The sequence below is a fragment of the Anabrus simplex genome, chromosome 1 (genome assembly GCF_040414725.1).
Source record: "Anabrus simplex isolate iqAnaSimp1 chromosome 1, ASM4041472v1, whole genome shotgun sequence".
Lineage (NCBI taxonomy): Eukaryota > Metazoa > Arthropoda > Insecta > Orthoptera > Tettigoniidae > Anabrus > Anabrus simplex.
In genome coordinates, this window is record NC_090265.1 from 413359729 (window position 1) to 413384837 (window position 25109).

A 25109-nucleotide genomic window follows, 5' to 3' on the forward strand; every position below is an offset into this window, starting at 1 on the left:
TTGTAATTTATATACCCTTGACAAGTCCACTGTCGCACATAAAGCGGATGACGTGATCAGCAGTAGTCGCGTCATCGGCTAGTATGCGTTCGAGTGTTTCCTGCAGGCCGAGGCTCCGCCTTAGGCCAGAGAGATCGGCGCACTCTGTGAGGATGTGGGCCACGGTGAAGTCGGCACCACAAAAACACACTGGGGGGTCTTCCCTCTTTAGGAGGTAAGAGTGTGCGGATCGTAAATAACCTATCCTCAGCCTGCATAGTACTATGGCCTCTCTCCGTGAAGGTCGGAAAGAGGACCGCTACACGGTAGTTGTCTTCTTAATTGCTCTCAGCTTGTTGGGAGTTAGGATATCTAGCTACTCCGATTCCCAGGACGCCAAGATTGTTCGACGTAGCTGAGAACAAATATCCTTAGCAGGTACAATGACTGGTCTTGGAGGTAAAAGTACAGCTTCCTTTGCAGCTTCATCTGCAAGTTCGTTTCCCGCAATCCCAACATGGCTTGGAAGCCACGCGAAAGTGATTCTGTTGCCAGCATTCCATAACCTGGCTAGGTCATGTATCTGCTGTACCAGTGGGTGTTGTGAGAAACAGGTTTCAATAGACTGCAGAGAGCTTAACGAATCGGTACGCATAAGAAAGTGGCTTCTTTCGTCACGCAGTGCAAACTGCGGAGCCTCTAAGATGGCGTAAAGCTCTGCAGTATACACGCTACATACTTTAGGGAGCGAGACCTTCGTACTCATATCATCAATGACGAAAGAGCAACCAGCATTATCTCCGATTTTAGAGCCATCTGTGAAGATAAGTCTCGCAGCCGGATATTGGTGAACCAAGTCCTGGAAATACCTCCGATAAACGGAGGAATCCGTGTTCACCTTGGGTCCACGGAGCAGATCTAGACGTATATTCGGTCGCGGAACCAACCACGGAGGTACCTCGCTAAGTGTTCGTTCAAGACAACCACCCATATCAATATTCAAATCATGACACAAGCTATCAATCCGAAACCCAACCGGTCGTGTGGCATTCGGCCGGTCTTGGCACCGCTGGTGGTATTGGGTACGATATATGCATTGATAGCTTGGATGTAGCGGCATTTCACGAATTTTGGCAGCGTACGTAAGGAGTAACTGCTGCCTCCTTATTCGTAAAGGTGGAACGCCTGCTTCAGCGAGTAGGCTGGGAATGGGGCTAGTACGGAAAGCACCCGTTGCCAGCCTTACTCCACTATGGTGAATACTGTCTAAAAGGCTCAGTGTAGATTTTGATGCTGAGCCATAAGCCGCACTTCCATAGTCAATCTGGGAGAGGACCGTAGCCATGTAAAATCGCACTCCGCAACTCCCACTCCGTGAAGGGCACGTTGTAGGGATGCGAAGCACTAGAGGCGAAAGAGAGATGGTGTGCCTCTGCTTCGCGCTTAATAGGAAGAAATGCAGGGTCGTATCTCCTAGAGCTGGACGTATCTGCGAAATGTGACGCGATGTGGTCTGCAATGACTGAAGGAATCGTAACTATATCTCCATTAATGGAGATTCTGGGTACTGAGGGCACATTCTGTACTTCGATAAGGAGGAGACAGCTGACTGATCAAATCTTGCAGTGCACGAATATCAAGGTTATAATCCGGTGGAAAGTACACGTTGCAAACCGTTGTCATTACTGGCAACGGAGTGCGAACTGCAACTGCATCTAGCTGAGTATGGAGCGGTACTTCTTCGCTAAAGATGTCGGAACGAACTAGGGTACAAACGCCCCCAGTTGCCGCGCCATCCATAGCTACTCTGTCTTTGGAAAAAAGACTGTATCCTCTCATAGTCGTGTCGTGTCCAGGTCTCAAACGAGATTCCTGTAGACAGACTATGGAGGCCGCATAGACGAATATCAATTGACGTAACTCAGCTAGGCAACAGTGGTAACTACTGCAGTTTCACTGCAATAGTGCCTTTGTGTGGATCGGTAAGACTTCGAAATTAGAGCATTTTCTTGCTCTTCTTTTTGTCCATTACCTGCCAGGTTCCACCATCTAAATCGGTTTCATTTTTGTCGCAATCACCATCCACGACAGTGAGTGGTTCAGTCTCCATTGTCTCCTGAGAAGAAGGAGGCGCGGTGACTGGACCCTCCGCGGACAGTGATCTCATTGTTCAAGTACAGTGGGCCTTCTTCCTGGGAGAAATAGGTTCTCCAGAAAGTGATCGAACAAGAGGACGTCGGGGCCTCTCGCTCTTGCCCACCGTTTCTTTCTTTTTTGGAGGAGCATGGTGGATGAAATATAGAAGGTGAGCATCTCCTTGACTTCTCTATGAGGAATGGGTTGGTGGTGAAAAATAGTTGGTTCAAGAAGAGACAGAGCCATAAGATAACACAATATAGTTGGGATGGACTAAAAAAGACTGTAATTGATTATGTCATCTCAGATGAAGAAAGGAGCAGAATGTTAACAGATGTCAGAGTAACAACCAGCGAGAGTCTTGAAAATGACCACCGTCTATTAGTAGCGGACCTGAGAAACATCTATGTGCCAAAAGTACAGAACGGGAAAATGCCAAAAATCAAAGTATGGGAACTCCAGAAAACAGAGAGGAGAACTGAGTATCAGAACTGGATAGAAACCCTGTTACCAAGAGATGTAAGGAAAAATGAAGAGGCAGAATGGGCCAGACTAAGGGACACATTGGTTAACGAAGCAACTGTTGTTTGTGGAAAGACAAGTATGAAAACAAGGGAGAAGGAACACCTTGGTGGAATGAAAGAGCGAGAGCAGCAATCAGGGAAAGAAATCTCTTGCGGGAAGAAAGGGATTTTACTAGAGACGAGGCAGAGATCAGAAACAACAAACCAGACGTTAAAAGAACAGTTATAGAAGAAAAGACCAAGGCATGGAATATATACACTCAGAAACTGGAGGAAAACAGCAAAGGCAATACGAAACTGCTGTATAGTGTTATCAGAGGTAAAAGGAAGTCAATGAATACCACAAAGGCACTCGAAGATGAAAATGGAAATCTGGTTAGGACAGAAAGTGACATGAGAGAAGTCCTGAAGAATCATTTCGACCACTTACTGAATAGACCTGTTCAAGAACAAAATAGAGAACCGGAAATCCAAGCCTACAATGAGGAACCTCCCCAACACCTGGACAGAAACTGAGACAGCTTAAAATTTATGCCACCAGGCGAGGTGGCCGTGCAGTAAGAGGTGCGCGGCAGTGAGCTTGCATCCGCTAGATAGTGGGTTCGAATCCCACTGTCGGCAGCCCTGAAGATGGTTTTCCGTGATTTCCCATTTTCACACCAGGCAAATGCTGGGGCTGTACATTAATTAAGGCCAAGGCCGCTTCCTTTCAACTCCTAGGTCTTTCCTATCCCATCGTCGCCATAAGACCTACCTGTGTCGGTGTGACGTAGGTAAAGCCACTAGCAAAAAATTGTTTTACCTAAAGTAAAATCATCAGGTGCATATGAAGTGAATGCGGACATGATAAAGGCAGCAGGCATCCAGGGTATAGAATGGCTGCACAGACTACAAAATACCTGCAGATTGGAGCAAGGGCGTTATAATTCCTCTGTTTATGAAAGGCAGCAGATGGAAACCCACCAACTATAGAGGAATAACACTGCTGTCTCATGGGCTAAAAATTCTAGAGAAGATCATAGACAGGAGATTGAGAACCATCATTGAACCACAGTTAGAGGAGGAGCAATATGGATTCAGAAGTAACAGATCAACAATGGATCTAATTTTTAGCACCTGCAAGCTGATGGAAAAGTATTGGGAGAAAGGCAAGAACCTGGCCATTGTATTCCTGGATATAGAAAAGGCCTATGATAGTGTTATAAGGCATAACATCTGGGAGTGCCTGAGGAAAAGATATGTGCCTGAAGGACTGGTAAGGAAAATTCCGATGATGTACGAAGACTGTACTAGTTGTGTACAAATTGGGGAAGGTCGATCATCATTGTTTGAGACCAAGAGTGGAGTTCAGCAAGGAAGTGAACTGTCCCCACTACTGTTCATCACTGTTATGGACAATATAATGAAGAACGTCAAGGAAAAGTTAGGTGAACTGAATGCTGTGGCCTTTGCTGATGATATGATTTGGGGTGAAACAGAAGAGGAATTACAGACCAGACTCAATGTTTGGAAAGCCCATTTCCAGAAATATAACCTCAACATCAGCAAGACCAAGACAGTGGTGATGGCAGTCAACAAAGAAGGGTGCCCAGCAAGTGTAAAACTAGACCACCAGCTAGAGTGTGTGGATAGTTTTCCTTATCTTGGAAGTGTAATCTCCAGTGATAATTTGGTCAGAAAGGAAGTTACAAACAGAGCGCAAACGGGATCCGAATTCTACCAACAAGTAAGAACTCTTTTATGGCATGACATGATTCCAAAACCGGCCAAACTGATCATGTTTAACTACTATTTCATACCAATATTGACCTATGGTACTGAAGCGTGTACCCTCACAAAAAGAGATTCATCAAGACTGCAAGCATCGGAGATGAAATTTCTTAGATCCACAATCCAGAAGACCAAGATGGCAAGTTAAGAAATGAGGAGGTAAGGAAACAAGCCGGTATAAAGACATCCCTATCAGACCGAATCGGTTCATCCAGACTACGGTGGAATGGGCATGTAATGAGGATAGAGCCTACAAGAACAGCCAGAATAAATTTGGAAAGACAGGTGGAAGGGAAAAGACCTGCAGGAAGACCTAAAACCCCATGGATGGACATGAAAAAGTGGAAGAGGCTCATTAACAGTACCTGGGAAACTGGAACTGTACAATGATGATGATGATGATCATCATAATCATACTACTCTTAAGCAAACAATGTAACCAGGATATCTCTCAACTGCAATGTAAGTGATAATAGTAATACAGTGACGAGATGAGATAAACCAAACAGCTGCAGAAATTAGCTTAGGGGAAGCATCACACAGAGAAACGTGTTTGCAACGGAACCTGTATATAGTGGAAACCTGGTATTAACGGAAATATTCTATGGCCCCATGAGATTAAAACTAAAATATGTACAAAAGTACCTGTACTTGGCAGAACCTTCCCAACATTGAAACGAAAACATTTCCTCAGCATACAGTGGAAAATGTACAATTTTATCTGTATAATTTTCATTTATGATAAGAGCTGATTTGTTTACAAGTTTTTGAATTTATAATAATATTATTAGTTATACGTCCCGCTAACCATGTACTTTTACGGTTTTCGTACACACTGAGGTGTCGGAATTTTTTCCCGCTGGGGTTCTCTTACGTGCTGGTAAATCTACTGACACGAGGAAGTATTTGAGCACCTTCAAATATCACCAGACTGAGCCAGGATCGAACCTGCGAAGCCTAGAGCTCTACCGTCTGAGCTACGCAGCCTGGCATTATTTTTTGAATAAAGAAATAATGTTCACAATCCTACAAATTATGTCCAGAAATAATTTCTCGTATATATAACAAATTATAATTATTATGGGAAATTTAACTTCCTTATGTACGCCTACATGAAAAGCAGTGAAAAGGACATTTATTGTAGGATCTCTCTTGTGTAACAGTCAATAAAGTACAGCATACAGAAGCCTGATGTTTATCGTTAAGAGATCCACAATGCGGTAAAGTGACTGTAAAACATCTCAGGCTACTGTGCAGAACCCCTCATACACAATATGTGAGTGCAATGTACCTCATAGGGTCACTCATATAAACCCAGACCGAACACATGGTGTTTGTACCCTGCGCTACGACAGATGAAGTATGGGAGGCGTGCGCATAGTTCTTGACCTTGCAAGCAACTTGCACGTGTTTTCAACCTGGCAAGCATGGGTCACCAGTCTGAATCTCAGCTGTTAACATGGTGAGACTTATCATTGCAACAGTGCATTTTCGTATGTAAAAGTTATTTTAAGTACGAGTCTGCTCGACGGGCATGCGATGCATTTGTTCAGTAATTTTCTGGTGAAGTGCCACCTTCACAAGCACAAATTCAAGTAATTGTAAATAAATTTGAAACTGCTGGCTCAGTGTTCAATAAAATAAAAAACAAAACAAGAATGCCCACGAACAGTTTTAAAAGACGAAAGCTCGATGACATTGGTGCGAATCTTGGACAGTCACCGAATAAATCACTCACAAAATTAGCACAAGCAGGGGTTTCGGTTTCTTCTGCACACAGAGCTACAAAGCTACACATCAAACCGTACAGGTTCAAGTTACATGGGCCCATTGTTTAAAACCTGCTGATGCAGCCACAAGAGTGAGATATTGTGAGTGGTATCTTACATCACTAAATGATCGTTTATTCGACCCAGAACTTGTATTCTTTTTGAATGAGGTCCAGTTTCATCTTAATGGTCATGTGAACAGTCATAATTCTTGCTATTGGTATGCAGAAAGTCTTAATGGTGTTTGTGAAGTCCCTCATTATGACAGGAAGATTGGTGTTTGGTGTGGTGTTAGTGCAAGATGAATAATTGGGCATATTTTATTCGAGACGACAGAAGAGAGGTACCAAGATGATATTTTGACGCCGTTCTTCCATCATTTAACGGAAGAAGAGGAATTGTGTAGGTGGTTTCAACAAGATTCAGCCCCTGCTTCATACAGAAGGTTCCCTTCTTATAATCTCGGAAGTGTTTGCAAACAGTGATCAGTGCTGGTATATTTCCCTCTTGTTCTCCAGAGTTAACAGGGTGTGATTTTTACATGTAAGTTAAACTAAAAAAGTGCATTGAACAAATCCTCAAACATTGGAGTGGCAAAAATTCAGAACAACTTACATTTTCCAGCGCACACATCTAGGCGCGATTGCACTGTAGTTTGTTTCTATCTCGCTCACGTCTCGCGAAGGACGTGATCGTGCGGTGGACAGAGCTGCCAACTGTTCATATAAAGAACTAGTCCTAGTGCAGCGGCGCTACTTTTGAATTTACGAATCTCGTGATAAAGCCAATGGTCTGGATCAAGCAAAGGGGGTCTGAGGGCGTAAGCACCCCAGAACCGGCCCTAGACCTCTAGTATCCCGCATGACATCTCCATGGGTCTGGATTTGTTAGGGTAGGTTAGTGACAAAGCCATTGGTCTGGATTGGTTAGACCATTGGCCTGGATCAAGAAAAGGGGGTCTGGGGGCGTAAGCCCCCAGGATAGAAGCCACGAAGCGGCCCTGGGCCTCTGGTATCCCACGTGACATCTCCATTGGTCTGGATCAAGCAAAGGGGCTCTGGAGGCATAAGCCCCCAGGTTATAAGCCGCGAAGCGGCCCTAGACCTCTAGTATCCTGCGTGACACCTCCATTGGTCTGGATTGGTTAGGGTAGGTTAGTGACAAAGCCATTGGTCTGAATTGGATAGGCCATTGGTCTACGATCAAGCATAGGGGGAAGCACGAGTTTTTCAAAGCTGCAAGCGTGCTGTACCCTCCCCTATATTAAGGTGAGTTGAATAGAGTTCCTTCTTTACAGATTGCATTCACTTGTGTATTTATTGTGCAGTTGTGTATTTCTTGTGCGCGGGTTGGTAACGGAATTCATTTACTTCATTGCTAAGAGTGATGTCATATCCCATTGTGTCTCACCCAATGGAAATGCTGGACGATGGACTATGGCGCGGAATAAATTGTATTAGGTTATAAAAGCAAAATTACTTCTGGGGGACGGCGGGTGGATTCTTAACTGTGACAGTGAACACATCTCTCCTCTACAAGGTATTCCACATAAGCCCCCAGGTTAAAGTGATGTAATCCTTACTGAATTTCTACCATTGGAGGAACTGAAAGAAAACATTACTAACGAAATCAGAAACATTAATAATAAATTAAAATAAAATAAGTGATTTGACATCATATTAAATTAATCTCATAATGGAACCATATTGAGGATAATATATTAAAATTATAAAATTATTTTATTAACAACCACCTACTCATATACATATACGTATATTGCACTAAGTAGGTGGTTGTTAATAAAAGAATTTTATAATTTTAATATCATATTAAATAGTGCTGAATAAGTGGACCTTCATTTTAATTCCTTATTAAGATGAAGTTTATAATCTTACAATTAAATCAAAAACATTACAGTGGCAGAAGTCATTCGCTTCAGCAAGAATGTGGTTACCAGATACAATACCTGTACAACCCAGGAAGGCCACCAGCATCTTTTATAAGGTAAGATTTAATACGTAGTACAGTCATTAAGTTCTGAGACTGACCGCATGACGGCGCTGTGGTGGACTATAGCACACAGGTGGCGCCATGGTATTGTACCATGTCAGTCTTTCGTCCCTGCAAGTGACAGGTGAGTGCCTCTACTGGAAGCAGACGTACGGTGGTTGTTGTGACGGTGATTTGAATGCGCCAGTCGGACCTTGACATGTCACAGTTTTAGCAACGGGCAAACATCAAGTTCTGCCAGAAATTAGGCAAAACCGCTGCAGAAACGTTTGAAATGATGCAGCAGGTTTACGGTGAGGACGCAGTGAGTCGCAGTGTTCTGTTTAGGTGGCACCGACGTTTTGTGCAAGGACGGGACAGTTTGGAAGATGGTGTGCGTACTGGTCGGCCACAAACAGTTCGAACGGAACGCAACATCCTAGACGTTGCAGCATTGGTGCGTGCTAACCGCTCCCAATCGACAGACGATCTCGCAGCAACAATAGAGGTCAGCCATGGCACTTGCCAAAAAATTCTGACGGGTGACCTCAATATGTCTCGTGTTACCCACCACAGTGTGCCACGAATCCTGTCGCAGGACCAACGTCATGATCGCATGAAGATTTGTGGTGACCTCATCAGTAGTGCTGACGATGATCCGACGTTGCTCAGCCGGATAATAACTGGAGACGAAACATGGTGTTTCCTTTCAGCGGTGCTTCCAGCAGCTATACCAACGTTGGCAAACGTGCATAACGGCCAACGGCAACTATTTTGAGGGTGCATGTAGTTCTGTGTAGGTGTACGCCTTGTAACGTGGCATTGTGTGCAACATACAGAGTCGTGTGGGTGCCTACCTCCACGTGTCAAGTCTCAGAACTTAATGACTGTATTACGTATAAGATTGCATACACGCCTAAAGCAGGGTGGCCGCACGCGTCATAAGTTCGGGTGAGGCAACTGCCGTAGTACAGAGTACGAATACCGTGCATTCGGTCTGAGTTTATATGAAAGACCCTGTACATCACGTTTACCTGTTCTGAAAGGAAACCTGAGCTCAGGGGAAAAGAAACGTGGTAAATGAGATTCCATTGCGTACAGGTTTCACTGTATAAGGTGACCACTCACACAAGTTTATTATTGTCCATCATGCTTTCCAGCCCAATATACAAGCCTCTTGTCAGAAACACTGAAAAGGTGAACTATCGCTATCTAAATCAGTTTTCCACGTTAAACCCATCTGTAACACATTGTTTACATACCTCTTGTACCTCCTTTTCTTTGTCTTTCAAAAAGTATGCAAGTTCCCAAGAACAATGTAGATTCATACCATCCAGCAATGGGTATTTGGGCACCACTAGACTAATATGGAAATATCTTTTCTGTAATACGTTAAATGACAGAATTAGTAGAGAGAATGAAACTACAAGATGCTAAGTCATTGCTACTCTATAACACATTGTACTGTGTGTAGCAAGAAATGGTCTTAAGCATACCTCTACACTTAAAAAGCCATCGTATACAGTAGATGTACTGTTCTGAGGCACGAGTAGAGGAAACTTCTTCATCATTAACAACTGGTCTTCTAAGTGTGAACCCATATTTTACGTAAATTATTCAGTATTTGATTCTATAAAAATTGACTCATCTTCGTATTTTCCGCCATTAATTGACAGATGGCATAATATACTATGTAAACAAATATATTTTCTGAGTCCAGTAAACGTGAGAAACAACCGAGAAGTGCGTATTATGTGTTAACATGAACATCGAAGGCGATTGAACACAAAACACGAACATAGAGTAATGGCACTGTGATTATGGTTATACACTAGTTACCGCAACTTTTTAAAGTTTATGTTTACTATAAACACTTGCTTGCATGTGCTTGCACAGTACAGAAACAAGGTGCAAGGTAGCTTACTATTTATTCCGCAGTGAGCAGCACCAATCATATCACGTGATTGAGACTCTCCTCTCATAAAGGCAGAAAGAGCTCAGCCATTTTGGTTTTGAACATGGCGTCGTCTGAAATAATAACAGAAGTAGAAATACATCCTGATATTCAGGAAGTGGAAATTGAAGCGATACCAGTGGAAATCCCATGTGAAACTGTTGAAACGACGATAGAAGGTGTGGAAGGACAGCCTATGATAGCTCTTCAACCGCTTCCGGAGCCAGGACGTGAAGAAGTAATACTACAAACACAAGAGGAAATTGTAGGCAGTGGGGACCCTTTATCGGTTTTTGATCAAATTCCAGTTCCGTCGGAAGGTGATATTTATGTGGAATCGAGTCCAGGACCATCAAGAAGAGGAAATCGCAAGGCGAAGAGGGGCGGAAAAATCCGAGGAAATGAACATACCATGGGTGATTTTGCAGAGACGAAGTCTCGAAAGTGGGAACAAAAACAAGTTCAAATCAAAACATTGGAAGGGGAATTTTCCGTGACAATGTGGGCGTCTGGAACAGATGATGGTATGTAACTTTTCTCTGTGTTAGTTTTCTGTGGAATTAGGTGATATTTCGGATATATTGAACGAGAGTGAATTTTTTACGTAGCGTCGATTTGGACGAATCCTGAGTTAGAAACGTCATCGCTCAGCTTACTGGGAGTGGCGATCGATAATGGAGAGTTGATACATACGATTGTTAGGTATTTAGATTAAATGTAGTTACCTGTCAATAACCTCGAACTTTAAGAAATTTGGTTTGTTTTGATACTTCGCCGGCCATGAATGAGCCAAGGGCGCAGCCATATTTTACAAATGGCTTCTTTTAAGTTATGGCGGATGGTAGCCATTTTTAGTAGTAAGAGCCTACTTGTTGGGGAGTTCGTCTACCAAGTGCTAAATAATGTATGTTGAACAGGTGGAATTTTGTGTGAAAAACCATGAAAATGAGATTACATGTTATACATTATCGGATTTTTCATATTTTCATGCTATTTCTTTATTTCTAAAATAGAAACTGACCGTTCTTCTCTGCGCTTATTTTCCTCGTATAGGGTTAAAAAAAATCGATCAAAGCGCTAACAGCGGAACGTGAGTAGAGGAACTAGTGTCTTTTGGAGGGCCTTTCAAGTTTACGTTTTCTGTGTTACATGCCAATTTGCTGGTGTGGAGAATTATGTTTTAATGGTATAAATTATGTTAAAAATTAGATCTGACCTTCTCTTAACGCACGATATGGGTGAGCGCTACTGTTGTTTATCGAAGTATTAGATGTGGAATATCTTTTTTTTAAATACCGTACGTATTTTTGTGTTGTACAATTAATTATCGTGGTGTTACGGTTTAGGGATCGAGGGGATTGGGTAGAGGGAAAGGTTATTTACTTTACTATATTGTATAGGCAGTTTTTGTTTTTTCTGTTTTGTATTAATTTGGTACCCTTGCTGAAGCAAAGTGAATTTGCCCTCGGCCGATCATGGTGGCTTTAGATGAATTTCATTGTTGTACAAAGGGCTGCACCTGGCCAGAAATAGCCACATGAATTATTAGAATCTATATATTTAAAAATTTATGAGAACTAAAGTCAGTCAGCCCGGCCATTCTATCCGGTCGATTTCCTTCATTTTTTTCTAACTGACAGCTATTCATGCACAGATTTGTCATCAGGTACTATAAATCACTAAACTTCCAGCCTTCTCAAATTATTTGATTTTTTCAATTTTTTGTATCTTTGAAGCAATCATATCTTTGGTTCTAATTGAGGTACTGAGTTCGTTTTGGCCTAAGAACACTCGGTGGATCAAGCTTTTTCGCTTCAGCTCTTAACTATTCAAATTGGTTGATTCTGAGGAAAGTTATGAGTGCACATTCAATTTGATGTTTCATTTTTTCTCAATGAAGCAATCATATAGTTCGTTCTAATTGAGGTACGCAGTTCGTTTTGGTCTAAAATCACTCAGTGGATCAAGAGCTTTCTTTTGAGGTAATAACTACTTAAATTGGTAGATTCTGAGAAAAGTTATGAGTACATTTGTCTCCATGACGAAGATCTTGGAAGGACTTTTTGACAGTTCAGCGCGTAGTGTTGTTTGAAGGAACGTTTAATTCAATTTCTTTGTGTAATGTATTTTCAAGTGTTTTGTTGACATAATATTACATTCTATTACCACAGCAGATCATGTGCTTTATTTCATTAACTCGAAACTTTACAAATACATCCATGAGGATAGTAAGGAACAACATCGTACTTCGTATGCCAGCGGGAAACTACTAGTTATTATTGTTGTACAGACCTGTTGTGTGTGTCGATTCACCTTCTTTTGCTGAATAACATTAATATTCTCTCAAGACTATGTTGATAAAATTAAATATTGTAGTCCAGACTTGTTCTCATTGTCTGGTGGAGTAAAATTCGCATCAAAAATGGTGTGGTAGTTGGGCTGATGACTCTGACAGTTGATATACCATAGCTAGAAATTAGCATTGCGCACTTCTTAATCTTCCCATTGTCAAGTTGCCGGTCTGATGCCCGGTTTCACCAACCTTCGTCAAAATGTCTTGACGATCATGAAATATGACGGTCGATCAAGGCTTGACGATTCGTTAACGTGAGAAGTGTTTCACCAACGCAGATTGGCTTTATTTGAGGTTTCGTCAAATATGACGATTCATCAGAATAATATTTAGGTTTCCATGACAAATTAATGTATGTTGGTCTTTCTGATTCGCTCGTAAAACAAAAGAGTATTAGGAAGCAATAGAATTCAGTTTCCGCGAGTTATGAAATGTTTCTCTATTGAATTAACTCGTATCTAAAAGTTAGTTATTTAATACTGTTTTGTTAACTACTAAGAAGAAATGGATAACAAAGAAACATTTAAAAAGAGGGGAGAGAATTTCTCCAAAGAAGAGAAGGCATTAATGGTAAGGTTAGTTGCTGAAAAGAAAGATGTAATCGAAAATAAGCGAACTGATGGTGTGACTGTAAAAGAGAAGGAAAGGGCTTGGGAACAATTAACAGATATGTTTAATGCTAGAGATTTTGTTAAGAAAAGATCTACGAAGCAGCTGAAGTCATTTTATGACAATTTTAAGCGCAGGTCGAAACAGCAGAAGGTCCAGGATAAGATCAACATGCATAAAATGGAAGGTAGAGCAGCTGAAACCTCATCATTAGATCTATTATCTGTGAGCAAGTGGAGCCCATTCCTAATGAGTTTGACTGCGACGCTTTCTATATAGATAAAATAGATAACACCGATCGCGAAGGATGCTGTGGAGATGAAACAAGTACAACACATAACCTCTCTGCTATGTTGGAGGTCACATCTCATGAAGAATCGGTGACGTCAGCCGTTTCTCCGATTCCTGTTTCTATCGAACAATTACTGGTATCGCAGCTGACACCTGTGTCAACTACTTCAAGGAGTCCGTGGAGTGCAAGGAATAGGCCCAAATTAAATAAAGTGAAAAAGACCGAAGCTGCCAAAGCCCGTGAGAAACTTTCCGAACTGTCTGAAGAAAGACGAAAACTATGCAACCTAGAGTTGAAGAACTTAAAAGAAAAACATGATTGAGAAATGCGGCTTCTTGAAATGCAGAAAGAAACTGAACACTTGAAACAAGAAAATGAAAAGCTTAAAACATCTGTATTGCAAGCAAAACTTGCCAAGTATTTGAACAAGTAATTATTTATTAATAATGTAGTATCGCTAGTATTTAATTATTATTTTTTTCTTGTCCCAAACAAGGGATCATTCTAAGTGCTAGAGAATAATACTTCTGCATCTTTGCATTATGTGACAAAATACATATCAGTGAAAGTGAACTAACAAAAATTACATTGATGTAGACACAATTTAAATTGCCAGCAAATTGAAAGCAAATGAGTAAAAATGTAATAAAAATAAGTTCATATCGTTGTGTAAGAACATTTCATTAAAATGCTTGCGAATTTGTTTGTTTAACTGGACTACTTTCTTAGAGGAAATGAGTTTCGACAATCCTTTCACGAACAGCAGCAGGCGCACCATCATGAGGAACATTTACGGCGGGGACAGGTACCGCATCAAATATAAGATAATTTCTGTCATGAGCTCTTTTCTCTTGCAAATACTCACGAAGCTCTTGATCCTCGGGGGGGAACCTCCTCTCTAGTTTGTATTGCAATGTGAAGAATAGCAGTGGCTACTATAATGGTTAATGCAGTTCTTACTTTTGTTCTTAATCCTAAAGATAGCACAGGAAACCACCTTTTTCACACCCCATACTGTCTCTCCACAGTGTTTCTTGTCTCCACAAGAGCTTTGTTGTAATTTTCTTGACCTTCAGTCCTTGGATTCAAAAAGGGAGGTAGAAAATAGAGGGCTAAACGGTAACCATTATCACGCAATAAATGTCCTTCTAGTATTCTTCCTGTTTCGAACTTCTCTCCCCGCCACCAATCGCACACCATCAGCTACACTACACACACCGCAGCGCGAGGTCCAATTTGGTTTCCGCTAAGAACTGAGAATCAATATATCCACGCGCAGTTTCCACCTTCTTCTCAACCAGAAATTCAAAAACAACATCACGTCCAACAATCAACAACGCAACTGACCAACACAGCTTTAATACACCAAATACCTAATTTCTCCGCTTAAGTGATCAGTGTCAAGCCAACTCGACATTAAAAGAGTATCACTCTTTACTCTCCAGACTTTGTACATACTTGTATATATGTTTATATGTGTTATTTTACATTGTTTCTCTAGTACGAGGACTACTGACATCCACGAGGTTATATTTTACAACTCTAAGCACCCCACTAGTACTTTGTTCCAAACTTGTTTGTATATATATTATTATTTACTACTCACCTGTATCATACTAACATTTCTCATCTCATTACCAAACTTTACTTTATAAATTATAAAATCCATACGATTATTACAGTTAAAAATAACATGTTTTTAGGAGTCGACAAAATACTTATGTATGCTTTAATATGGCTGATGATGACCCCTAGGCGGGTCGAAACTAGTTCCATGTAATTTATAACATTGTAAATACATATTAGTACTGAATAGGTGGAAACCTTACTGTGTTACTATTCATATATTATTCTGAGTTATCAAAAATGAAGCTATCGTGTACCGAGCCGGGCCATCGTGCTACTACATTTCTAATCAGAAGATTCGCGTCAGAAATGGTCTGAACGTTGATGAAAAAATATTGTTTTCTGTTGCGAAACATTTCTGCATTATGACCACCAGGAGACTGTATTGGTACACGAGTACAGTCAATTGCCCCTATTACACCCGGAAAATTACATATACCGTAAAATTCCTGAATAACAGCGCGTACTTAATTTGCGCTAGGAAAACAAATATAGTGATGTCTTAAATAGACGATTGCTTCAGACACATTCTTGATATATCTACTTATTGTAGCTTTCGAAACTCCATTTGTATCTCCAATTACTATTTGAAAAGAGCCAGTAGCAAAAAAACGCAGTGTCAGAAGCAATTGCTGGATAGGAGTGAGTGGTCTATTCCTATTAGTGGGATATTCAAGTCTTGCTTCAGTTTGTTCTAATAATTTCAAAGTCACTTGTTTAGAAAGCATGTACCTCATAATAAATTTTGAATCGTCCATCGTGTGGATATGGTCCTTTCATTCCATAATTACTCTTTCAGTTCCAAGATTCTCCAACAGTTCTATATAAATAATCTCAGCGTCGAAATTCTCTCCCATTTTGCACTACGAGCTTTAACATATAAATGAGCACAATAATTGAGAAGAAAACCGGCTCTCACGTTCTCAAATAAAATTGAGAGAGAAAAAATAGAACAATAAATAATTACGGAGTAGACACAGTACAATATTAATGTCCAGAATAAAACTATCGTATTGCTCCACTTTACAAGGCACTATTTAACAGCACTCCAAATGAAGACTGTTCTCACTTCACATGTACAGTAAACCTGTTATCACGAAGCCGTTGCACTGCACTTCAATTCACCGTACGCTAGCACTGCTTGTATTGCCGATGCGCAATACTGAAGTAATAATCATCCTCTGTTGGAGCTATAGTCATAAAGTTTGCTGTTGAAATATGCAATATGCAGCGGGCCTTTTCTTGACTTCGCTTGTGGATGTCTAGCTCACCTCGACTTAACGACAGCAATGTTGTTAGTTATTTATTTCGCCTGATCACACTTCCTTGAATTTACATCAAGTCTGTGACTGTTCGTCAGTTTGACAGGAGTAGATATGTCTAAATTGCAATGAACATTACCGTATGTTTACAACATGGTAGCCATTTTAATTAACTTGATGATCGTCAAGTGAGTTGACGAGCGATAAACCATTCTTCAAAATTGAGGAACGATTTGATTATCATCAGTGAAAATGGATGTTGGAGAAACGTAAAAAGTGGATTTGACGGACCATCAAATATTTGACGATCGTCATCTCCCTTGATGGAGGTTGGTGAATCCGGGCATGAGTGGCTCAGACGGTTGAGGCGCTGGCCATTTGACCCCAACTTGGCAGGTTCGACCCTGGCTCAATTTGGTGGTATTTGAAGGTGCTGAAATACGTCAGCCTAATATCAATAGATTTACTGGTGCGTAAAAGATCTCCTGTGGGACAAAATTTCGGCACCTCTGTTTCCGAAGACCGTAAAAGTAGTTAGTGGGACGTAAAGCAAATATTATTATTATTAATTATAATAATAATAATTATTGGTGTTTAAACAGAATATGTAACTCGTGAATTACAGTATTCTGCTCTGTAATAATCACGAATCTTAAATCCTGTAAAGTTCCATCTATGCATACCTGATTTCTCAAAGAAAATTTTGTACTATCTATTACTCGTGAATCTTTTGGTGATACTTCTTTATACGGGGGTGAGGAATAAGGAGGGAGCTAGCCCAGTTCCTGTAATACTGCCAATGGAATGGAAATTAAATCTGAATTGAATCGATATTATGATCAGTCGATAGGAATTTTCTAAATCTTTATTATCTTAAGCCAACAACTCTGTCACACACACACACATCATTGTTCTCTCTAGGACCTTTTTAATGGGCCAGTTTTATAGACCACCTCAGCTAACATAATCGAGATATGTGCTAGTTACATAATATTAATATCTATTTGACTCAGGTGCTCCAATTGAAAATGTAAATACTGTAAGATGTTTATTTAAATGAAACATCTTCATTATTGTCAGGATAATTGCATCAATTACATCAGAGTTTAGCTTGACTATCGCTTAATGCCGTGCGCGAGCAGTGTCTGGATTGGCGAGAAATTACATGCGAGGACACATTCCGTATGACATCACAGACCTGTCGGGCACTGTACAGCAATGGAGTGATTAGCACCGGTGTTACATGAGCAGATGAACACTAAAAGTTCAAGAATACTCTGTTATGTCTTGATTGTGATAACACTGAAATAGTACAGTTTTGCTGGTAGGTCTAATGTGTACCTGTCTGATATTATCGTTAGTGGTCTGAGGGGAATATATTGAAATGTTATATACATTTTTTTTAGAAATGAGTCCCCGCCCGGCTACTCGTTTCTGCCACCCGGCTGATGAAAATCTCTGGGGAGAACACTGCATATTACATAACATTTCTCATTGCGAATCTTGTTCCTAGAATGCAAATTCTATATTTTGGCTTTGCTGTGTAAACAACAGTACGAGTACGTAAAGTATATGCCAGATGTCTCACGGCGATTGGTACTTTGTGTTCAAAGGTTGCCAATACGAATCTTGAAGATTGCCGAGGTCTACCGATTCAGCACTAGGGAGTCCAGGTATCACTGAAAGTTTCGCGAGTAATGCATTGCTGAATTCCTTTATTATCTATGTATTAAGAAGGGATTAAAAATAAATGGACAGTTGTGGTTGCCCATATTTTTTCCACTTTTTGATGATAGTTTTTACAAGGACCGGGGATTGTATAGTCGTATGGACACTTAAGCTAGTTCACGCATACTAAACGTAGGGTACTTGTTACAATATTGACAGCCGGGCTGAGTGGCTCAGACGGTTAAGGCGCTGGCCTTCTAACCCCAACTTGGCAGGTTCGATCCTGGCTCAGTCCAGTGGTATTTGAAGGTGCTCAAATACGACAGCCCCGTGTCGGTAGATTTACTGGAACGTAAAAGAACTCCTGCGGGACTAAATTCCGGCACCTCGGCGTCTCCGAAGACCTTAAAAAGTAGTTAGTGGGACGTAAAGCAAATAACATTATTATTAACAATATTGACATATTGCCATCTTCCCTCTACCATCTTACAAGATGGTTGCCCAGTTGTACTTCCTCTTAAAAGAACAATCACCACCACCACCACTCTCTCCTTACTTTGGTGTTTCCTGCTTGGTGCAGTGATGGACGATGGTTTGACGCTGCTGCATATATAACAAAGGCATAGTGCGGCAGTTGTGGTGTGAACAAACATTATTGCTCTTACATGTGAAGCTTTCATGGTCTGTTAAATTATTATTTCGTTCTATTTCTGGATTGAACAGTGTTGTTGTTTTATATGTACAGGTTGCTGATGTTTGAAACACGTTGTAGGGAGTATATTATAAATGTCACTGTTATACCCTTCTCATTGTGACGTAATAGGCCGTTCCAGAGTGGGGGATTCTTTACGATGAGACACAGTAACCGCCTTCATAGTTGATTTTGCTATAATTTTACACTCCGCAGCCCGAAGTTTACAACATTATGAGGAGGTGAAAATAATGCAAATCTTACTTGGAATTCCTTTTAGAGGAGAGATGTGTTCATTGCTATGTCTAGGAACCCACCATCCCGCTCCCAGAAGTAAATTTACTTTGATAACCTAATAAAGAGCAGCACCCGCCATCGCCCATGGCTAAAGTAGCTACTTGCATTCTCATTGGTCAACATGAACAGAATGTGACGTCAATGCTGATAAATACATTGTGTTACCAGCCCCGGCTGAATAACAGCACAAACAAGAAACACCATGTAACCCAATGGTCTTGTCCAGATCCTATCCTAAGGTCCGCACGGCAAGAACCAGTCCAGACCAATCGTGTTTCCACACGAAACTAGAGGCCTAGGGCCACTTCGAATCGTGTAACAGTAATCACCACCAGCTATCGAGGCACCACTCCCTCATTAGTTCCTAAGTACATAGTTTGGCTGCACTGAGCACCACTTGACAACATCCTTCCCGAGCGTGTAAACAAACGACAGTCGTTCTGCGCGCAGCTCAATGTAGTGAGTACTGGGCTGCGAGGGGTAAAATATTGATTTGATTTTAGCTGCCTTGGGAGAGCGATTACCTTGGCTCACCACATCAGCCGCCTTGATTAACCGCTCAAGCTGGTTCGACGTGTACGGACCTACGAAACATAAGTAGGAGTGGATTGAAGTATACCTGTACGAACTAGACTAGCGATGTTTTAGATGTACATCTGTGTGCCATCTGTTGTTTGTCAACATGAACTTTTAGCATGGCTCACAGCACAGAGCATCATTCTATTCGTGGGAGTATCTTCTACCGTAATGCAGGACATAAAAAGGATTTGTTTCATCAACGTCGATCGTTGTAAACAGCATGGTGGCATCCTCGCATGGTCTGTGTTTATCTAATGCGACTCTCGAACACAGATGAAAGTAGTGATGGGAATAATCTGAGTTATAATGAAAGTGTTAGTGATGATGATTATGCACAGCATATTAGTGAATGCTCACTTGAGTAGTCATGGTCACCTGTTGATTCAAATTTTATTCCAGCGAAAAGTAATCAGGCTTTTTTTTTTTTACTCTGCTTATCACCTTTTTATATGTAGATACAATATATCCATGATATGAACTGCGTATCCACATATTTTGATCAAAATCAAAGAAGTCATTTACAAGTTAAAGCAATGGTTGTGACAGCCTGTAAAATTGTGATATTTTTCTCAAATTTATTACCGCTGTAGGGTGAAACTTCGCCAGCTTTTAAATACTGGCTTGAAGGGTTAAGAAATGTTAGGTTAGAATTATAGAGTCTGCCCTGCAAGGATTATAACATATGTTAGTTTCAATGCTGCTCTTCTTACCTAGAAATGACTCTGAAGGACAGGTGTTCTCATTACACGTGCCAGCGCTCTGCACAAGGATTGTAAGATACAGTAATATGTTGGTTTCAATGCTGCTCTTCTTACCTAGTATTGATTCTGAAGGAAAGATGTGCGCAAAAGCGTGCCAGGGACCAACCCGCCTGCCCGTAGAAGTATATTTACTTTTGTAATCTAAAGTAATGGTCCAGGCGCCATTGTCCATTGCTTCTGTCAAGGATCACAGGCATTGGCCGAGATATCGAAGATTAAGACATCATTCCCATCAATGAACAGATTGAGATTTCGTTACCAATCACTGTAGAAGAAAAAAAGGCTAAAGAGGCCCGTGATGTTTGAAAATGTCGTGGTATCTGATGATAACCTTATACTGTCCCAGTTCCTCGTTTAATCTCTGGGTTTACTACAAGAAACAAAAAGATCATTTAGTAGGTGTAAGGAATCATATTTGCCTCTACCCAGCTACAGCTGGACAAGATGAAGGTATTTTTGCACATCCAGGCCAATCTCTGTTATGAGAGCAGTGTGCTGCAGCAGTGAATTAGTTTGTGGCGAGTATAGTCTGTATTCAAGGAACTAATCTCAGACCAGGTCATCATACGGTCTTGAGGAATTTTAGACTATATTAGACAGAATGGAACTGTACTACCCGGGCCTCTGGTGGCATTGATATTTTTTATCGTTCTGATACATACAATGAAGCAGTTCCACTAAGAACCCAGCTAGAGACTGTAGTGCTACACGTTTCCTTGCCTGTCATAACAACAGTTTGTTACACATAACCAGGCCAGCCTCTTAATATGAATGATGTAGTTGATCTTATAGATCAGCATACACATCCCTTTGTCTTATTGGGTTATTTTAACGTCCATCGCTTCCTATGGGACTCTGAAATGCCCTACCTTAGAGAGAGTTGGAACAGTTAATAGGAGAGCTGGATTTATGCATTTTAAATACAAGGAAAGTGACACATTTCAGTGTAGCGCACGGATCTTCTCGTGCATTGGCGTTAGTCTATGCAGCCGTGTGCTTCTCCCCTGTTCCAGTTACGTGTAGGGTGGGGGCAGGTTTCTATGATGTTTATTGCGGGACCTAAGGCGGTAAAGCTATGGCGTGAAATGAAGAGGAACAGAGCGTATTGGATAGTTTAGGTCTGGGGAGCGGCCATTGTTGGATTAGGAGGGGAGAGGGATGGAGCGGTAGGGGAGGAGGAGTGGAAGGAGGGGAAATATGGAGGGTGATGTGGTGAAAGTGTGTGGCGCTGTAACGCTGCACCAATACACCACAAATACTGGCACAGTCAACCTCTAAGCTCTCAGAGGAACGTCTTCCTTACTTCCAATTTTATATTTCTTCTCGAGCTGAATATGTTTACTACACCCTCAACAAAGCGATTCTTTATCTACCATGTTCATCTCATACTTACGCTGCGCTTGACTTATATGGCACCTGACGAAGAAATCCTACAAATTTTAATTATTTAACTGCCAATTTCACCGTGTACCACGAAAAGTTGAATATGTTATTTGTATTTGAAAATATTATTTAATGAGTCCTAATTCGTATGAATTATAGCTTTTGCGTTCACCTTTCATGGACTGTTTTGAATTGACATTACTGAATATCTGCAATTCGAACCTTCACTGCCAAGTTCATCTCGCAGCGTAAGTTCAGATGTCACGCGCAATTCTATGAGGCTGTTAAATCCTAACTCACATTTGAATTACACTCGCACCGGTGCCATTCAATGAATGATTGAACGCAGACCCTTTGTGCCATATCCATCACGAACCTACATTTTCGAGTGTGTTTCATGTGTTTTTTGCATTTATCGAGTCCAAACTCACGCTTGTGCAATTCTTGTCTCACCCTTTACAGCTGTTTTTTGAATCGACGCTTATTGAATAAGTGATTTCAATCCCTAACTGCCAAATTTCACCTCAACCCAAATATTTTATAATGTTATGTGCATTTTTGAGAAGATTGTGTTTATTGAAATATAACCTATGTTTTGTACTACACTCGCGGCAGGCAACATTCAATGGAAGAGTGTCTGAAATAATTTGAATCTCCAATGCCAATCATCTCGTACCTCCGCATGGTTTTGTTACAGTTTATATATTTATATGTTTTATTGTTCAAGTGATTGTTATCTCATGTTTATACAATTTTGACTCACCCTTCATGACCACTTTGAAACTGACATTGTACTTCGCCTCTTCATGTTCTCTCATTTAATCACACTAATGTAACACCACCTTGTAATATAAATGTCTACATGCTGGCCTATTCCCACATTTTGGCTGAAGATGACGCCAAACAGTGTCAAAACTAGTTCCAAATGTAAATATATGTTGTAAATAAACTATAACATTTATTTGTATTGAAAAGGTGGACCCCTTTAAGTTTCCTATCTTCCATTCTCAGTTCAATACAGACAAAAATGAAATTCTTAGATTTAAATATAGAGAATACCATTTTTGATGTATAGCACATAACTGAATCATATGTACCTACAGGCTTTTACTGAAAATATTATTTTTAACAGTACTTAAAAAGAAACTATATTATGGCATCACTTTAATTATAACACTTATTAAACTTTTTAGAAGACAGGATACAGTACACACAGTAGTAAAACAAGAAACATAGCTCCGTTAACACCTTTGGAAAAAAAATCCATTAGTCTCTTCTGATTGTTGCGGTTAACCTTTCCCCCCCTTCACGTTGAAACTTCTCATCACTACCACGCAGCCGAGTTTCGTAAGTGAAGCTTGTCATCCGCGATTTCTGGGCTTGCTTCGTCTGTGACCGGTAATTGACACCCGAGAAACAGCGAGGCTTTGCCGATTTTCTGGTTACTAGAAGTTCAAATTTTTCGGTTCCTGTCATATTAGTTCCCAGCTTCACTGTAAACCTTTCTTTACTTGTTAACTGTTCCTCAGAAACCACAAGTGCCGTATTGCACAGTTAATGTTGCACAAAATTTGAGTTACAGAGTATTTTATGCTTCAAGGGAGGAAATTTTTGCTTCGTCAAATTTGTGTAATGGAATTTTGAGTAATGGAGATATAAATACACGTGAAGAATAGGGCAAATGGCCGGAAAATTTAAGATACTGAAAATTTGAGTAATAGAGTTTCGAGATATCGAGGTTCGCGACTGTATTATTATTCATATGCATGTGTCATAAATGAGAGTGATTGGGTCCGTTTTCTTGTAACCATTTTTATGTGGTTTTTTTTTTTTTAATGGTAACCGTAGATATGTATGCCTTTTATCCTGTCCTTTTTTCACTTGGACCGTGGTGCAATATATGTGAAGAAATCCAAGAATCCTATTCTTGATTTCTGTAAGTTGGCAGCTATGTATCAGACATCTTTGTATATACTTTAATGTGATTTTGAAAAGGCCTTTGATTCTGTAAACTGGAGGAAAATATGGAGGGCGTTTTAAAAATTTATTGCATCAACCAATAAAATACACATAAAGAGATCACTTTTCTACACAGTGTCCTGCCTTCGAAACACATTTTCTCCATCGGATTGGTAACTTTTTCAGTTCTGTCCTGATGGAAAGAAGAGGGATGTGTGCAGAGTCAGTTGCATACCAACTCTTCTACATTTGCATCATCATCAAACCGCTGTCCTCCTAGGTCTTGTTTGAGTGGTCCAGGTGGAGGGTGTTACAGAGGTTTCCAGTGAATTTCTTCCAGTTATTTCAGTGTTAAAGCGGCAGTATGCGTCCTTGCATTGTCATGGAGAAGAATGACATTTTGGATCAATTGCCGATACGCAGCTTTTGTTCCATCCAGAAGGCAACAGTAATAGGCTGCATTAATTGTCCTTTGTTCGTGAAGAAAATCCACCAGCAAACCGCCCGCGAAGTCCCAGAAAACGGTTGCAAGCACCTTTCCAGCAGACGGGCGTTTTGGCCTTGACTGGACCTGCTTTGCCTCTACGCCGCCGCTCCATGCATGCTTTGACTCTGGGGTGTGATGATGCACCCAAGTTTCATCACAGATCACAGTACGGCGCATGAATTCCTGGCATAAAGTTTTTGTTCCTGATTGAGGAGACTAGGAACCCATGTGGCAGAAATTTTCTGAAATGGATTTCATCTTGGATGATGATAAGGTTCGGTGCCCTCTTTTGCGAGAAATTTGATGATGCGTTGAGCAACAGACGTGTGAACCTCTTGCTCAGTCATGGCGTACTGAAGCAGCCCAGCTCTCCACCGTCGTTTGCATGCCCATACCCCTTCTCTAGGCACCCCAACATCCTGGCAAAGCCCTGTCTCAGAATTATTACTAACAGCAACGGTACATTCAAATTGCCGCTTATATTTGATCCGCCTTTGTATGTTTGACGCTAACTCAATTGAAGCTCGTATTCTCCAATTTGAACTTCAAGAACTACGAACAGTCAAGAATTATTGAATTCTATTCCTACATACCTTCAAGAAAATCAATACACTCTAATGACAACAGTGAAATTGTAAAATAGATCTCGTGGCAACTGTCCAGTGACAAATTTCAAGTTGTCAGCTATCCTATTTCTCATCATCAATCGATGAATAATACTGAGGTTACAAAAAAGAATTATCCTTTCTAGAATAATCCATTGGGTTTGCCAGCTCATATGGTAATTCTCTGCAAATATTTATTCAATCTCATTTGCAAGAAAGAGCACCTTGAGACGACCTATGGACTTCACATCTTGTGCAAGATCGGAAAACCCTTTCTAACCAATTTGAGATTAAGCATTTGAGTTCATGGATTTTGTGATGCCTGGGGAAAGGCATATGGAGCCTGTGTATTTAAGATCCTCTAATCGTGAAGGGAAGGCTGTTGTTATGCTGCTTTGTGCAAAATCAAAAGTAGC

General features: G+C 40.7%; 2 protein-coding genes across 4 annotated transcripts in view; one reads left to right on the forward strand and one right to left on the reverse strand.

The window, feature by feature from the left end:
- Positions 1–10069, reverse strand: part of LOC136856869 (E3 ubiquitin-protein ligase FANCL) — a 180323-nt gene extending 170254 nt beyond the window's left edge. For all 3 annotated transcript variants that reach the window (XM_067135076.2, XM_067135073.2, XM_067135074.2), the window contains exons 1-2: positions 9664–10069; positions 9430–9549 (exon numbers count right to left, since the gene is read on the reverse strand). In XM_067135076.2, coding sequence (XP_066991177.2) covers positions 9430–9549; positions 9664–9768 — 225 coding nt within the window. In that variant the 5' untranslated portion in view covers positions 9769–10069. The remainder of the gene's footprint in view (positions 1–9429; positions 9550–9663) is intronic.
- Positions 10070–10173: 104 nt separating this feature from the next.
- LOC136856870 (transcriptional repressor protein YY1) overlaps positions 10174–25109 on the forward strand; it is a 136421-nt gene continuing 121485 nt past the window's right edge. Inside the window, exon 1 of the mRNA XM_067135077.2 lies at positions 10174–10645. Within this exon, the coding sequence (XP_066991178.1) occupies positions 10186–10645 (460 nt within the window). The 5' untranslated portion in view covers positions 10174–10185. The remainder of the gene's footprint in view (positions 10646–25109) is intronic.